Source organism: Atta cephalotes (genome assembly GCF_000143395.1).
Source record: "Atta cephalotes unplaced genomic scaffold scaffold00032, whole genome shotgun sequence".
NCBI lineage: Eukaryota > Metazoa > Arthropoda > Insecta > Hymenoptera > Formicidae > Atta > Atta cephalotes.
The window spans coordinates 440262-458234 of record NW_012130096.1 but is presented as its reverse complement, the minus strand read 5'-3'; the positions used below and the strand labels follow the sequence as shown (position 1 = coordinate 458234).

The 17973-nt window shown below is 31.2% G+C and overlaps 1 protein-coding gene across 1 annotated transcript in view; it reads right to left on the bottom strand.

Annotated features, from left to right (window-relative positions):
• The window catches only part of LOC105621261 (nephrin-like), a 213102-nt gene that overhangs the window by 12044 nt on the left and 183085 nt on the right, over positions 1–17973 (bottom strand). Inside the window, exons 4-11 of the mRNA XM_012202731.1 lie at positions 12079–12267; positions 7567–7737; positions 6353–6643; positions 4314–4613; positions 2614–2750; positions 1875–2028; positions 1348–1650; positions 291–566 (exon numbers count right to left, since the gene is read on the bottom strand). Of these exons, the coding sequence (XP_012058121.1) occupies positions 291–566; positions 1348–1650; positions 1875–2028; positions 2614–2750; positions 4314–4613; positions 6353–6643; positions 7567–7737; positions 12079–12267 (1821 nt within the window). The remainder of the gene's footprint in view (positions 1–290; positions 567–1347; positions 1651–1874; positions 2029–2613; positions 2751–4313; positions 4614–6352; positions 6644–7566; positions 7738–12078; positions 12268–17973) is intronic.

The following is a 17973-nucleotide window of genomic DNA, read 5'->3' as shown; positions in this document are numbered from 1 at the left end:
TTAAAGGAAGAAAGAAGAAAAAGATATTAGTAAAGAAGATTAAAGAAAGATTAAAATAATTATATAAAATTCAACAAAAACTTAGAGATAAAAATCGCGTGAGAGACAGACTCTTCAGTTATATACAAATAGATATTAAAGTTATATACAAATTCAGTTATATACAAATAAATATCAATACAATTTTTTAAGATATCAAATACTGCTAATTTCTTTTAGCATGAAATTAATCGTGATGATATTGTAATAAAATTTATTTGCAAACTGATGCATTGATATTGTTCACTTACACTGCACGGTCAAATTTAGCTGATAAAAGGTGGTTCCTTCCTTGTTTAGTGCTTCGCATATGTATGTACCGGCGTCATGACGATCCAATCTCGTGATATTTAGCGTAGAACCGTGTGCTGTTATTCTCTTACCGTTATTACCCAACGGTAGACCATCCCTTGTCCATGTGTATTCCGTCGTGTTCGGATTGCCCCTTGCCGATACGGAAATTACAAAAGGTTCTCCTTCCAGGCCGGTTAATTCGTAAGGGTCCAACGGTGAGAATATCGGCTTGTCTGAGCAACAAAAAAACAAGTTCATTATAGTATTTTATTTTCATAATTAAGCAAGATATTAAAAAGAATATACATTTGATATAATTTTCAAATAAGCACATATAATATCGCAAAAAGACATGTAAATAAATCTTTTTAAAATTTACTATTCAAAATTACTATTTAATAAAACTGTATAGCTTCATTTTTTTGTTTATACAAAGCTTTGAATGTTAGTTATATAATTTTACTTTTTCCATTTTCTGGATATAATCATGCAATTAAAAAATTTAAACAATCCATATATTGTTATTCGAACAGCGAGATTATAATTTTAAAAAGGATGGAAAGGCTGTTAATGTAAATTTACATATCTATTTATTATCTATATACTATATATATTTAATATTTTTTAATATGATGTGCATATCAGTGTATTTTTAATATGTTTTTATAACAAGTTTATAAAAATAAATAGCAGATTAATTGTTCTCCCTTCACAATCTCATCTATGCATTCTTTTCAACTCATTTATACTTCGATTGATTGTTATTTTACGCCGTTGTTATTGTACAGACGAGGTATCATGAATAAAATGCAAATAAATTTATACCAGAGCGGAATCCAATATATTCAGGGAGAAAGGGAAATACTACCGTGCATTCGCGCTCTGGGGAGATTTCCGGGTTGAATGCACTCGCGCTACTCGTATAGTCGGGCACGATCGTCGTGCATGAATGCTGATCTTCGCAGGTGTACAGATTATGTCGTTAAGAGCGATTTACTTAGGGTCTACACTCACATAGCACATCCAGTGTTGTAGCGTCGTGGCTAGATCTCCCCAATTCGGCATTCTTGGCCTCGCAGGTGTACACTTCGCCGTTCATGTCCTCGGTTAAATCTAGTGTGAGCTCGACGGACGAGAGGTAGCCGCCGTGTAATCCGGGCTTGGTGCTGTTTCTAGTGCCGGGTACCGGTATCCCATTCTTCCACCACGACATTTCGGCGGCGGGATTGCTGCTGCTCGATTCGCAGATTAGGCGTCCCTCCTGGCCGGCGTGAAAATCCTGGGGCTCGCGGTTAATCTTCACCCTCTCGGGCGGAACTGAAGAGGATGAAAAAGTCAACAGTTTAAAATATCATTGCGCCGAGATTCTCGATTCGCGATATGAAGAAAAAGAGAGTAATTATAACGTCGTTCAATCACTTCTATGTGGTAGCTTTTCTTACTGGAGAAACTTAACGTCTCTCACTCGATCTAAGTGACCCCACGATAAAAACACACAAAAGGGTTCTGATAATGAATATACGGGATGAGTCATATCTTACAATAGACTTTTAGCACGAGAACTTTGAGCAGGGGGATTTCGGTGGCGGAATTCGTCGCCTCGCATCGCACGTGGGCATTGTTGTCGGACGCGTTGACGAGTATCACCAGCTCGCTCGAAACAGCATGATTTCGCTGTCTCACTGTGCCGAGTACCTGCATTATAAGACAATGTTAACGTAACTATCTACGTATCCGTAGTGGCGGATCTCAAAGTTGATTTAGAGTACAAAAAAAATCTATATAAATTATAAGATTTTTTTTAGATCAAATTTAAAATGAATAATTCTTATAATTATCGATATATATATATTTCATTGTTCTTTCCCGAAATTCTTTTCTTTCATTTCTGAAAATTTGAGAAAATCGCAAGAAGAATTAATGTCATTATTTTGTGTAATTATAAAAATTAAAACTTTAAAAAGCGAGAGATTTTAAGATTTCTGTTCAATACACTGCAAGGAATTTAAAATAATGAGGAGTTTTAATCTCTAGATGCAAGATTGTTTCCAAATTTAATTAAACGTCAGTCGTAAGAAAAACAAACGCATTTGGAATTGGATAATCCATTAAATTAATAGATTGATTACTTCCGTCATTATCATGTCTTTAATAATTGATAAATATTTGAAACGGAGAAAGGAGGAAAGAATTTTGCATTTACAATTTCATGTTTTTTGAGTTTATGTGATAATCCGCCACTACTAGATTTACGACGATTCTTTGTACAAGTTCACGTACCTTGCGGTCGTTTTTGTACCATGTTAACGTGGCCAATGGATTACCCGCCGTAGCGATGCACATGAGCTTCAACACTGTTCCAGCAACTATCGTTGTGCCCTCTTCATATCCGGTGACGGTTAATTTAGAAGGTGGATCTACAAAATCAAATAAATTCAATCATAACCGGTTAATTACTCTTTTTGAATATCCACGCATCTCTGACATTTGCTACACTGAGAAAAATGTCTCTGGTTAAAAAATAGACGAATCAAAAGATTTTGATTGTATTCAGAATTTCTTATCTCAACCAGAATTCTAATAGATTTAACCAGAAAATTCTGATTCATTCATTTTCAACCAGAATTCCAATTAATCCAATCAGACATTTTTCTCATTATATACATATATACTCATGCATGATTTAAAAATACTTTTATCGAAAGTCAAAATGCGAATGTGAGTGAAAAAAGAATTTATACAATATAAAATTTTTTTACACCAGGAATGAATGTACAATAAAAAAGCATGCAAACGTTTTTCCTTCATTTTTGTTACGCTACAATATGCGTTTATCGTTTGTCTTTGCTTTGTTTGTCGTCTTCATCTCCCTGTTCACTGAACATTCGGTAAAAAGTTTATGATAAGGATTATTTTATTGTAAGGATTATTTGTTGAATTCAGTTACGCTATTGAACACGAGTGGCAGTTCGTTATAGTCTCGGATTGCCGAATGCGGTATTGATTGGAGGCCACTAATTGTTTAGTATATTCAGACAGCGAATAATTTTAATGCATGTAATTACAAACTGAAAACGCAGTTGATTATACAAGGATTATTTATTTATGGCGGAAATTAATGTCGGTCGATTACGGTTGTATTATTGCGAGAGTGTATCATACGCAATATGACGTAATGTCGAATATGTTAAATGAATTCTGACCATCCGATTTACGAAATAGTGTACGTTTTGGGACTCTGGATAACAATGGCCAATTAATTTGTCATCGCGTGCCGTGAAGATGTCAACGGGAACAACAACAATAATTGTTACCCAATTTTCTAAACATGTGTTACAAATTGATCATTAAAAAGATTTTTCGACAGCTTGAGAAGAGTACTTGCACGCGTTATAATGTTTCATTTTAGAAATGATCATTTTAACTTATCTTGAACACAGTTTTGCTTATTTTATTATACGCATTGGAATTATATATTATCTGGCAAAGAGTATTTTTAATCAGAAGTTAAAAGAAGAAATAAATCTTCATATGAATGTTATTTTATATTATATTAATATGTTGTTTACGTTTTAATTAAAAATATATTAAATGTCGGTTTCCCTCTTTAACGAGAATATATCCATGAAGAGGATTAATTGCATAAATGAAGCGAAGAGCGTAAATAATGAACTAAATTTCCTTTTTCGTTTTAATTATGTTAATCCTACCTTATTTTTATCTTAACGAGGATTTATCTGACGCGCGGCCGCATCAGATAAAAAATTTAATATCGACAATGGGCAATTGAAAGGTCCTTCCGTAAAATATCTCATACAGTAGTTTCGGTGTATCCAGTACGAGTCTTTGACGCGGGACGGAAATTAGATTTTCGCCGCGGGCGAGAAGAGCGGTGTCTCGTTACAACTGCAATGTGTCCGCGTGATGCGCTTGTGCCGAATGCCTGGCGAAATTGTATGATAGAGAAGAGGAATGCTCACATATCACGTTGATGGTGTGCGTGCCGACCACATTCTCCGTGAGCTTGGCGTTGGAAGCGTGGCAAATGACGACGATGCTGCGGCTCTTGCGATTAATGCTGAACGTCACGTTCGAGCTGGTGATCCAGCCACCGTTTGGTGCCAGCTCCGTCTTCGAGGCGTTGCTCTCGAAATTATGCCCGTCCACCGTCCACTTTATATCCGCGGGCGGATTCGAGTTCTCCGTCGTGCAAGTAATGAGCACCTGGTCGTCCGCCTTCGCCTCGGTCGGACCGGTGATGGTTACTCCGGCAGGCACGACTGTAGAATCATAAAAGTAAGCGCATGAAAAAATTCGAATTGGTTGATCTGAATCGGATGGATTCTTCATAAAAACTCACGATGGAAATGGTAAAAAAAAAGGAAAGATACATTAGAAAAATGTCTGGTTGGATTAATTGGAATTCTGGTTGAAAATAAACGAATCAAAACTTTCTGGTTAAAACTAATACTATTCTAGTTGAGACAACTGGAATTGATACAATCAGAATCTTCTGATTTTTCTATTTTTCAACAGACATTTTTCTCAATGTAGATATAAATACTTCATTAATTTGGAGCAAAAGCAGATCCAGAATAAAGTGAATATATGCTCTCTAAATTCTTTGAAATGAATTTCAACTAAAGAATTTAGATAGTATGTAAAAGAAGCAAAAACGAAAAATACCAAAAGAAAAATAACGAAAGACTTAAATTATTAACTCTTCGAAGTTACACTGTAGGAACGATACACTTGAGTATAGCATACCCAATTTAATTCGATTTTCATAAAAACTTTCATAAAAATGAACACTTTGTAAAGATTCTTGGCTGACATAATACTTTTTTTACAGATTTTTAAGATGCATATACATTGTAAAGAATTTTTTTTCAATCAGAACGTTAGATATTAAGGAACATAACGATATCAAGCAAATATATCTTTATTAATAAAAAAGTTATAATCAATAGAAAAAGAATTAGAAAAGCATTGAAAAAAGAAAGCCTAGAATAGCATCAAGATTTAGATTTGAATTTTTGTAATCTTGATATCCCACTAAGCAAATTTCCGGGAATCAAAGTCACCAACATTTGAAAAATTAATATCGTTTGCTGCTGTCAATTTTCATTTTTCATGGCCGTAAAAAAAATGAGATATAAAGTTTACCAACAGGCTGTCAATATCTGTAACCTACTGTTATAGATGTACTGTCGACAACCGTTTACTCTTAATCGTAAATGTACGATAAGCCAGAGCCGTGGTATTTTCTAGCTTTATCTCATATATCACGCGAACATAAAGTTAGCAAAATTTCAATTTGGGTAACGCGAACGTAGCCTCAGTGAAAATAGAGAAGCGGAATTATTTATGTAGCTGTTCCGTCGGCAAGAGATCGTCCATACGCTGTGCAACCTTAGTGCAATACTATGCTTTGCGGCAAAATAATGGTGAGTGCCACAGACAGGTACCAGGCAACGTTAATATTCTAACACCTTAAATACGTCTCAAGTATTATTCGCGAAAAAATACGCATTCTATAAGAAATTCAAGAACAGAAAAGAGCAATAAAAAATAATCCATATTTTTCCATTCTTTTTATACCGCTTTTTGAAATTAGCATAGATTAATTTTATATCAATTAAATCATTCTCGAAAATTATTAATTCATTAAGCTATATAAATAAAATTATCAAACATATAATAATTATGAATAAATTAAATTAAGATATTTTGCGTTATTCATCATATTAATACAAAAAGGATCATAACATACAATTACATAGGGATTAGTATATATGCATTTATTATTAAATGTATTAAATGTATTAAAAATTAAAAGTCCATTAGTTCGATCTTAATATAAGAGATGATAATAACATGCAATTATATGAAGGATGGGTGTAACGTACAGAGAATGAATGCAGGGACAGAGGGTTTCTCAGAGCATTTCTCGAAATGCAATTTGCAACATTTTACCGCTACCTAACCGCGTGCAATTATCGTAGGCTCGCATACTTACACAGTACGGTGAGATCGACGTGTACTTTCATGGGTTGCACACTCATGATGTTAGAGACCTCGCATCTGTAGCGAGCCTTGTCGTCCTCCGCTCGGGCGATGAACGAATACACGTTCTCACTGACGCCTGGGCCTCTGCGATGGGCTGCCGTGACCTTCTCGTCATTTCTGTACCAGACAATTTCCGCCTGCGGATTTCCGCCGCGTGATCGACAGGCGAGCTCCACATTTTGACCGCGTTGCACGGTTTCACCTTCGGTATAGCCCTCTATGTACGGTGGACCAGGTGGATCTGCAAAACAGACACCGCCATTGCGCTTATATAGAGGCCTCGTGCTAACGAAACTTATTTGAAAACATAATCCGGATAATTGGGATCGAAAGTCATTTTCAGCTCAAAATGACGATGTGTATGTAAGATTTGAGAAGAGTTCTATATATACTTCTGTCCGTATCGCGCGTTTAAATTCTGTGTATATATTTGGCGAATTGCGATTCATTCCGAGGATTACATTGCGTAATAAATTCAACCCAACTTGTTACATGAATTTCAGCAATTTGGTGAAACGCTAAATAATTTTACTATTACCGCGATACACATTATAGCATATTATCTAAATTGTCAAAGTTAACCTCTTATTATTCTATTTTATAATAGAAAGCATTTATTCGCATACAAATAGAATTCGCGTCATTTTCCTGCACAAATAAAGCATTGTAAAATTAAAGATGTATTACACGATTTTTTTAACGAAATGAAAAAATTATAGATTTTTTTATATTGTATTTATATAAAAGTAATATAAAAAATTTGGCGATGATTTAGAATCTGGATTTAAAAATTAAATTAATAAAAAAGATAAACATGTTCAAAAAATAATTAAAATAAAATGAGAAAATTGTCATTTAAACTATAAAATTACATTGTTAAGTATAAATATTGACCTTATTGAATTGTTTTATGCGTATATAACATTCATTTATATATGGAAAATATAAATTGCCAATCCTATTTTTTGCAGACAGATTATACATCTAATACATCCTTAAAGACAGCAGAATTTGAAATTAAAGTCGACTCGATAATGTTTATACGAATTCTAATTTCGTATAACGCATGTTTTTTACGACAATATATTAAGATAACGCGTCATGACATAAGTGATGACGCGGATGCATGTTTTTGTAGCAAATATAATACGTTGTCGTACTTACAGAAAACGGAAAGTGTAATGGTAGCCCGCATAGGCCTATCTATAGGAATTGCCGGGTGGCTGGCCTCGCAGGTGTAATCCATCCCATTATCATCCGCCGTAGGCATGATGGTAATAGAACCATGAGTGTCGTATTTGAGCAATTCCTTCGTCTCCCCAGGCTTCTCTTTGTCTGAAACATTGTCCACGCAAATCGCGAAATAAATATCACCTGTCACCTGCTTCTACTTTATAGCGAAATTAAAATTACTTTCCTTTGACTAGATATTATTTTTTTGTTTCACACGTTACTTGATGAAGATTTCAAGAATATAGAGTAGCAAGTTGCCGTAAATTCCAGTTGTCATTTACTGTTATTTAATAGCAGCAATTAACCACTTTTCTTTAATGTTTTATTATTGTTTGCTTTTTGTTTGCTTTTGTTGCTAATTTAACAATTTCGAGAAAATGCAGATGATGACACATCAATATTTTATTAATTATACTTTCTTAAAATTTTTCGAAAGCTATCCCAAAAAATTACTTTCAACATTTAAATTACATATATTTATATTACGCGTCTTTAAAATTTATAAAATCAATTTTAAATATTTAAAAAAAAATTAGAATATAATCGGCTGTATCGTGTATATCGTTCATTGATAAATATCTGAATGCTTGAATTTATAGCAAAATTAATTTCAATATCGAGCGATATCGATTCTTGAGAATGGCTTTAATCGCTAAATTATTTGTGGGAATTGTCAAATTAATTCAAGATTCATAAAAAAAGTTGAATTATTCATAAATGACGTGCACAAAGATAATTTACATTACAGTCACGAGTATACGTAACGTTACGCGAGAAAGATACGCGTACTCGCGATGTGAATCTCTTTTTAAATCTCCGTTAAAAGCTTCGGACAAGCTTTTACAGCGAAAGCACGATGCATGACTCTTTATTCCGCGCGCTACAATCCACACGGTTTTTGGAGACACAAATGCCGGAGATACAAACGCTCTCAACGGGGTTTGACTGGATGCGTAATGGTCGAGGAAAGATTGCTGCTAGAATGACGAGCGAGATGCGAGTAAAGCATCGTAACAAAGGAAACAATGACGATCGCGATTTATTTCTGCACGTAGACTTGCGTTTCACGCTGTTCGCAGCCTCGCTGTTGTTAGATAGAGCGCATCTAATAGCTTTATATACTACAAATCCAAGTGTGTAAAAAGTGACTTCAACATATGTGTGTGATTTACTTTTTTTTGTAAAAATGACACTATACTACACGTTTAAATGTGTAAATCCATTTCTGTATGCGGTACAGTGTATTATTTTTACAGGGAAAACTAATCACACACATATATCGAAGTCACTTTTTCCACACTTTGCAGTGAAATAATGTCTTCATATATGAATGTGATTTAGTTTTTTATTAAAATAACACACTATACTGCACGAAAATGGATTATTATTATTATTATTATTATTATTATTATTATTATTATATGTATATGAAAACTTATTACACACAAGAATTTGTAATACAATAATACTATATACAATAATACAAAAATACTATTTTTCACTCCTTTTCCTTATAAAGTTGCATTAAATAACATTATTGTTGACAATCGGATAAAATATTAAAAATATTAAATATTATCTATCGATGCAAAAAAAGAAACAATTTTTATTGCGCAAGTGAAAAGAAATGTGAAAAATGTATTTTTCGTAAAAGCAGCTTATTCATGTCTACAAAGATAAATTCATGGATGGTGCGATTTTCATTACAGTGAATTACAGAATTTAAACATTATTTTCTGTTTTTAAAACGTATTATAAATTGCAATGGAATTGATGTTCATGTTACACCGAAAGGGATAATATTAAAATATGTACGTAATGTAAAATAATATCAAAATACTCATTTTAACTTCAATCGAATAATCCGCTCAATGTAAAGAGCAAATTTGTTTTAAATACCTACAAATTCATCACAGTCTGCTTACGTGTATTTTCCGATAATAAATTCGCATTACGCGATAATAATCGCGATATTCGTAGAAGTGCGGACTTTCCTTCTCCATGCATTTCATTCGAGTCGAATATACGTAGAATTCACGAAATATATGTTGCTAAATTTCTATAATATATTAAACCAATCACACAGTTAATTAAACAATAAAACGGTAACTAGAGTTATTATGCAAAACGCTGCAGTGATATTTTAATATTTTTATACGATACTTTTATGATAAAGTTTAATTTCTTTTCTTTAATCAAAACTATTTAGTGCTATGTGACATGAGTCTACATTTTGTAAAATTAAGTCATCTGTATTACTCTTTCTTTTATCCTTCCTTTTTCTACTAGATTAATATTTCATCACCGACAAGAAATAGCAATTTCTGCATTCATTGGATATTCATTCGTTCATTCCTGTTCATCGAAATAGTTAATGAAGCGTCTTTATGCATCACGTTTCGCAGAAACTTTTCTTATCTTTCGACGACTACGAACTTGCATTTGCAAAAATTTAGTCAGTATTCATTTCACGAACACCCCGTGTATCGTATAATTGTATCGCATCGCATCGCGTCGCGTCGCGTCGCGTCCCTTTTCATCTCGTCTCCACACTATTTATCGATGTTCTTATCGGGATATATTTTAACCCTGCACGCCGGATGGTGATAAAACGGCGCGCGCTCCGGCCGATGAAATCGTTTGATGTCTCGTCGGGTTGTCTCCGGCCGAATGTAAAAACGCAAGCGGTAACGCGAGCGGGAGACAGGAATGTCAATTTCGGTAGAGTTGGAGCGCGGCCAGAGTTGTGTGTCGGGATCGATCGAAGATGCACTTGGCAACTGGAAGCGGCGCTAAGAGGGAGAGGCGTCTCGATGCCGTCCCAATCTTTTTCCTACTTCTATGCGCGTCGCGATGAGCCCGAACAGCTTCCTACGAAACGCGAGATTACTTATTCGCCTCTGAATATCGTGCACTAAGCCGAATCTAGACTGCGAAACGTGCGCGAACGAAACATGAATAAACAGCTTACTTCAATGAGAGTGATTGGTACAGTCTACAGCTATTCGCTAAGATTATTTATTCATGCTTGTTCGTGCTCGCATGCTTAGTTTGGATTTTATCTTAATGCTGTATATTCACGCGTATTTCGTCTAGTTTGCAATTACGATGAATTTGACTAACTCAGAGAATATAAAAGATCGTAAAGAACGTAGCAAAAAGGATTTTTAGATGTCTGAAAAATTTGGGAACCCTTTAAATGCCTTTTACATCTTTTTCTGAGTATTTGGATTACTGCAAGAATTTTTTGTACAATTCATTTAATTCGCTTCTATGTGTTGAAAGCTAAATAGAAAGCTATCTTCTTTTTCAGTTTTTTCTCTAATTACGAAAATACAGATACAAAAATACAGATAAAGAAATGCGTATATATGTTAGAATAAAATCACTTTAGGTCAATGAAGCAAATCCTATTCTTTAAAAAGATCCGTGTATTCTTATTGTCATCGACATAACATTTCGAATTGCTTATTGAAATAACCTTAACAAAAAAATGTATTTTTAACTAATAATTTTTTACTCAAGCAGAACAACAAATCATGATAATGTCGAAATGACATTAAAATGAAATGATTAAAAAATGACTTTTAATGATTATCTTAGAGTCATTTTGACATCTTGATATCATAATGATTTATTATTCTGCTTGGGTAGATTCAATAATTGTTATTGAATCTGAAGAATTATTATTAAAAAAACACATTGATATAGATATTTGAAATAAATAATCCCAAATATCAATTCCACGTCAATTCTTAAAAGTGTTTTCAAATTTTTAGAAAATATATAAAATATACGTTGAACTCGAATCAACAATTTCTGTTATTATTCACTTTACAGTATCAATAACAATTGTCGGTTATTTATAATAAAAGAATTTAATCAATTTTTCTGATATTTCCACAAATTCAGAATTTAATGTAAAAAGAAATTAATGCACTGAAAAAAAATTTACTAAATCTTAATACATATTTCTTTATAGTCCTAATAAAAAGTAAAAATTTATTCATTTTAAATTTTACTTAAAAAATGATAATTAAATAATCTAATTAATGGTTCTTGTACCAAACAAATATATGTTAGTAAGTATTTAGAAATATTTGAACAAATATTTATTAAAAATTAATTTTCTTTAATTTTCAATATACATAGCACGATCATTGACAATTATGTTGAATATAATACAATAAGCAACAAATATGGTAGGATAAGATTAATTCAAAAACTCGCTTTTACGCGCAAATGAGAAAACTATTTATATTCGGTTGCGAAATTTAATTAGACAGTACCGCGTTATTAGATCAGAAATGCGCTTATCTGTGCATACGTATAATACGGCGGTCATTTAATCCTCGTCGCGTAATAACCATGATATATTCATTCGCGCGCGGGATTATCGTAATCGAATATCAACGTGCGTAACAGGATAGCGTAACTACTTACCACCCTGGATGGAGATTGCGGCGATAGTGGTGTCGCCGCCCTTGATCTGCGTGTTTCCGCGATACCAAATGATCGAGGCGGCTGGTTTCGCTGCGCTAACGATACACTCTAAGCGCCGCGATTCGCCCACCTTCACCTCGATTATCTGCTTCTTCGGATGATTACTGATTGCCACCTTCTGCGGAGGTGCTGGAAATAGAAAAAGTAAATTTTTTAATCCAATTGAAATTACCTTACATAATATTTCTAACAAGGAAAAAATACATATTTAAATTAAAATCTATAATATCATATAAGAGCGTAAGAAATATGATACATATTTTCATGAATAATATATTTTTTTTGATAGAATTATATCGAAATCCTTTTTTATTATTTATATATAACATACAAAATATTTAATCATCAGAAATCATTTTCATTCATAAAGAAGCAATTTTCTCTATTTTAATAAGTTTTACGTGTCTCAATCTATATTATGCTTTTATTGCTTTATTGATTTACTACTTTATTAATTTAAGAAATAAAGCAGTTTTCCCCAGCTAGCGATCGTAGGTATTCCACATGTTAATGTGGAATATCTACCTAATTTACAATCGATTTAGTGAAAACCGAATGCCATCTTTTCTTATAATCTTTCAATATTCAATATTAAGATAATTATATCTTAAATTAAGCTCTACTTAAGCTCAAGCTGAAAGTTAATTAAGGAATAAGATCCTCTTATCTATTAGAATCGAATTTTGCTTCGTGGAAGAATTTATTTTCACTCTTTCGGAAACTGTATATCGGTATTTTATATACATGATGTTCCACTGTACAATAATTTAATAACAAACTCTGAAGATGAGTTAGAATTGAAATTATTCTAATATAAAAATGAAATTGCAATTTGTTCTCAAGTTACAAGCGATCGAAGTTGGCCAATGCTACGCATAAACTTTGCATAAAATTTTGATCCATAAATGCTCATACCGATCTGATACTTATCTATTTTATTGATTTTTTTACAGTTCAAGTCATTTCTATAAAAATATCTTTTCATTCAAAATAATATAAACGCTTTTCGAATAAATTTACATGTAATATGTAATAACGGTTCGTTTATTCACTAAAAAAAAATCTATCGTGTTGAATGAAATAAATTCTAAATGTTCGATTAATATAACAAAAAATAACTTTACTTTTCTATTTATAACTTTACTTTACTTTTCTAATGACGAATTCGATTGGAAAAACTAGTGCGCATTGGTGCATATTAAAGCCGTTGTACACTGATTTAATTTGAGTATAAAAGTGAAATGCAAATATTTCGAATTATAAAATACATATTAGGTGTGGGAAAAAGTCAATTTTAATAAATATTTAATTGAATACTGCCAACTAAATATTTATTAAATATAAAGATATATTTATTTGACACAAAAAATGTTAATTTGATTTAACAATCAATTCAAATCATTTTTTTATTGAACAAGTATTTACTTACTGTAAGTAAATGTTTGTATTGCTAACTGAACATTTATTAAAATTAACTATATTTTTTCTCAGTGCAATAGTACAATAAAATGAATTGAGTATTTCAGGATTTAGCCGATTTCTATGTTTATGTATAAATGTATCTTTTTGTTACGATGTTACGATTTGTTACGTTATTTTGTATACGATGGCTTTAATGTACATCAGTGCATACTGAGTACGCTCAATCGAATTCAGTATAAATATTTAATAAGTATTACTAAACACAATAATATAATCAATCGTTTTTAGTAATTCATATACTAAATATTAAAAAAAATAAAATTATATTTGGTTTATATTAATCAAACATTTGATTGGAATTATTCACTCAATATTTGAAAAATATTATCAGGTTCTTTTTTCAGTAAATAAACGAATATGTGTTACTCCGTGCGTCGTATCTATTCCTTGAAACGCAATTTATTCTTGATTAAAAAAATAATCAACTGATGTAAAACTCCTGTAATTCTCGTAAGTGTGTCGTTGAGCTGGATATATCTTACTCGATTTATTCGTTCGAAGTACAATTTGAATTAATCGAAAACAAGAATCATAAGATATCTTTTTACAGCAAATTTGCCGACAACAGTTATTGCTTACATTACTTACGAAAAGTACTTGGCATCGACTTGATATCGTATATTTCGTGTCGTACTTTAAATTCTCGGGTATTTAAATGTTCAACACATGCAAGATAATGCACGAATAATCTCGAATCGATTTAAGCAAAGAAAAACCGCGCGATGCCCGCGTGGATCGTCTATCAGTTCAAAGCTTGATTCAAAGTAAATAAATACGGAACGGGAAACGGAATATATTTGTATACGTTTATTCTAAAATACATTAAATATTTTATGAAAGCAAGTAAACAATTGACGTACGGCATATGTACATATATGAACATACTGTTTTATAAACATGATGACTTCGCGCAACAAAACTCAAGGTAGACGACCGTTGTTTGTGATATCGCATTATCCTTCATAACGCAAAAGGTACCGAAAAGCGTCACATGCGATTTTTTTCTATACTGATATAATTACTTAACAATTACGTTAGAGCAAGTGCATATGATAAATGTCGGTCAACTGTTCTATCATTTGCGATTAACTTTGCGCCAGTAACATACATTTTAATTCTTCCATTAGCAATAAGAATCTTCAAGATGCAGAGCAATTTTTTATTGTTCCAAATTATATAAAAATCTGGTATACTTATCGAAAAAACTCTGGTATATTTGTCGAAGATTTAACAAATTTTTTCATCATAGAAATTAGATTGTATTTTATTTATTTCCCATAGAGCATTAAAGATTGAAGCAATATTGCTGCAATGTTGCAATATTGCAGATTGCAATGTAACATTGCAGAGATATTACATGTAAATTAACAATATGCTTGCAAAATTACAGAAATGTAAATTAACAATATGCATGCAAAACATACTTATAATATTCCACAAACATTGCAAAACTGTAATTTTTTAATTGTTACAATAATAATAATATAAAAATATAAGTTTTTATAATATTTATGTAGTACAGTCTTTTAGTTTAACAGTCGTTTTTATGATATAATAATTATAATTCATTTTATATTTAAATAAAAAATTTATTGATCTATTGTATTATTTGACGGCCATTTTATTAGCTAAGTTATTTATTTTAAATATGAAATCAAAAGATTGTATAAATATCAAGTTTGGATACAATCAATGCATCATTATCGAATAAGACAATAAGCAATTAAGTTGCTGAAAATGATTTACCGAAATATTAATTAATGTAATCGATGATGTATTTATGCTTGATGTAAACGCAGCGCCCGAACTTTATTGATAAATTTCATTTTTTAATCGATTTCAATTGACTTGGAGGTTTCGAATTAAAAAGAATCTGCGATTAACTTAATCCATGATTAACTTACCAAGCGATTATATTATATTAATGTGATTATTATATTAATGTGAATAATATTTGTAGTTTGTTCGGGTCACACACATACATATTTTACCCTTACGAATAAATTTATCCTTTAGAATTAATACTATATACTTATTGGAATATTTTATGATTTTATGATTTTATCATGAAAAATTGCTTTTGGAAAGCACATATCACTAGAAATGCGATTTGTAAAAAAATTAAAATTAATGAGATATATGTATAGAAATAGTTTTCATTTTAGAATCTTCGTAAAAAATTTATCCAAATATATTACATTGCAATATTGCTGGAACATTTTGTTGCAATATAACAAAAAGCGGACATCTTAACATTGTTGGAATTTTGCAATGATTCAGCAACGTTTCGCAATCACCATGATATATTGCAATGTTTCAGTGAAATCATTCTGCAATATTTCTGCAATCTTTCTGTGCTGTGAATTTTTATAGATATATAATTTATTTTTAGTTCTACCATCAAAATATCGAGGATGCCTTTAAAGATTCCAATTGCTAGAGGAGGATTAGAATTGTATCGATTATAATTGGACTTTCGGTTGGCACTTTGTCTATCGTATGCTCTTGCTATTGGTTCCTACAATGAACATTTTTCATGAGAGTGTTCGCGATAGCTTAGGGCAAAAATATGTAGATACACAATATGTAGATAAAGTATTGTATTGTTTATGGAAAACCATAATAATTGTGTCGTACGCGGTTACATTGCCAAAGACTTTCGATAAATGACATAACAGTTGGCTGTTTTGTCTATCGTGCTCTTATTTTTATCTAACAACCTAAATTTAATGATCGACCAAAGTTCTTTTTCACTTCGAGTTCCTTTGCTCCATTAAATCCATAAAACGTAAGAATTAAACGCATTGTATTTTCATATGATGAAAAGATTTTGCATCTTTTTGCATTGTTCTCAATGCATAGTAAAATGCATTAACATTACATGCGATTAACGAGAGAGTGCCATGTAAAGCACCGTCGTCGTGTATCCTGTGATTAGTGTACGCGTGATAATTAACTGTATGAATATCTTTTTGCGACTGTGAATATCTTCCAAATGTCAGAAAAAAAGCAGCTTACCAAAGAAGTATTATTATTATTATTTATTTATGCTTTATTGCATAAATAAAACATTTTATTATATATACATATAGTATATGTATATTTTATCAAATTTTATAAATATATATACGTAAAAAAGTACTACATTTATGTAAGTGTTCTCTTTTTAAATATCTTTAAAAAACAAAAAATCAATCTGAATAATAATCGTTTTGAAATACTAATTATTATGAGTGTTGCTATGATATAGATATATTCGTATTTTACAGATCGAGACGTTCTACTAGGCAATGATTGGTTTCTCGTGCTACAACTGTGCTTCCGTTCGTTTCAGTGAGTGCTTATTCTTTATCTTTGCTGAAATGCAATAAATTTGTATAAATGATGTTAAATATAATATAATAAACATATATTAAAAAAAAAAATCACAGAAAATAAAAAAATTAAAAACATTTTCTCTTGATAACTCTTATTAGAATATAAAATTTGAGTTTGCAATTGTAATAAATGCAGCAGTAAAATATGATATGCATATATAAATGTTATATAATATTTATTCTTTTAAAATGTTTGATATTTGAATTTATTATTCATCTCTATAACCTAGTTATATTAAAAACATTAAAATTAAAAGTATAAAAATATTATAAATTTAATTAAAGCAATAAGTTTCGAGATTTTCAATATACATGTATCACAAAAATAACGTGACGATCTTTCACAATTTTCTCATTAATATTGATTAATATTGGAATAATTTATTTAAATAAAAAAATTGATATTGTTCCGTATCATAATTTAAAAATTTCAACAAGTACCATTATAATGGTCGAAAATAATTCAATGTGAAAAAGAAATATATATATATATAATATATGTATAATATACACCATATTTGTAGCCTTTCAAACTGTGCGCCGAATTGATTTTCCAAACATATAAATGCAATTAAACTGCTGTAATAATATTACAAATTAAATTAAATTGATAAACAAATTTTAATAATTTGATGCTCAATCCGATATCAGAAAGATATTAGAAAGATGTTAATGCATTGAAATCTTTAAATAAATTTATTGTGAAAAAATTACCTCGGCTGGGAGTCGAATCCGGATCTCTTATATTAATATTCTGTACGAACGTCCTAAGCTTTTAGACTACCGAGTGGCTTCGGTAAAAAAAATCTGACATGATGATTTGTAAAGAAGAAATATAATATATATTAATCGATATATAAATGATATAAACATCTGTAAGAAAATACCGAATGCTTTGTATGTGTATTATATATACACACACACACACACACACACATATATATATATATATATATATATATATATATATATATAG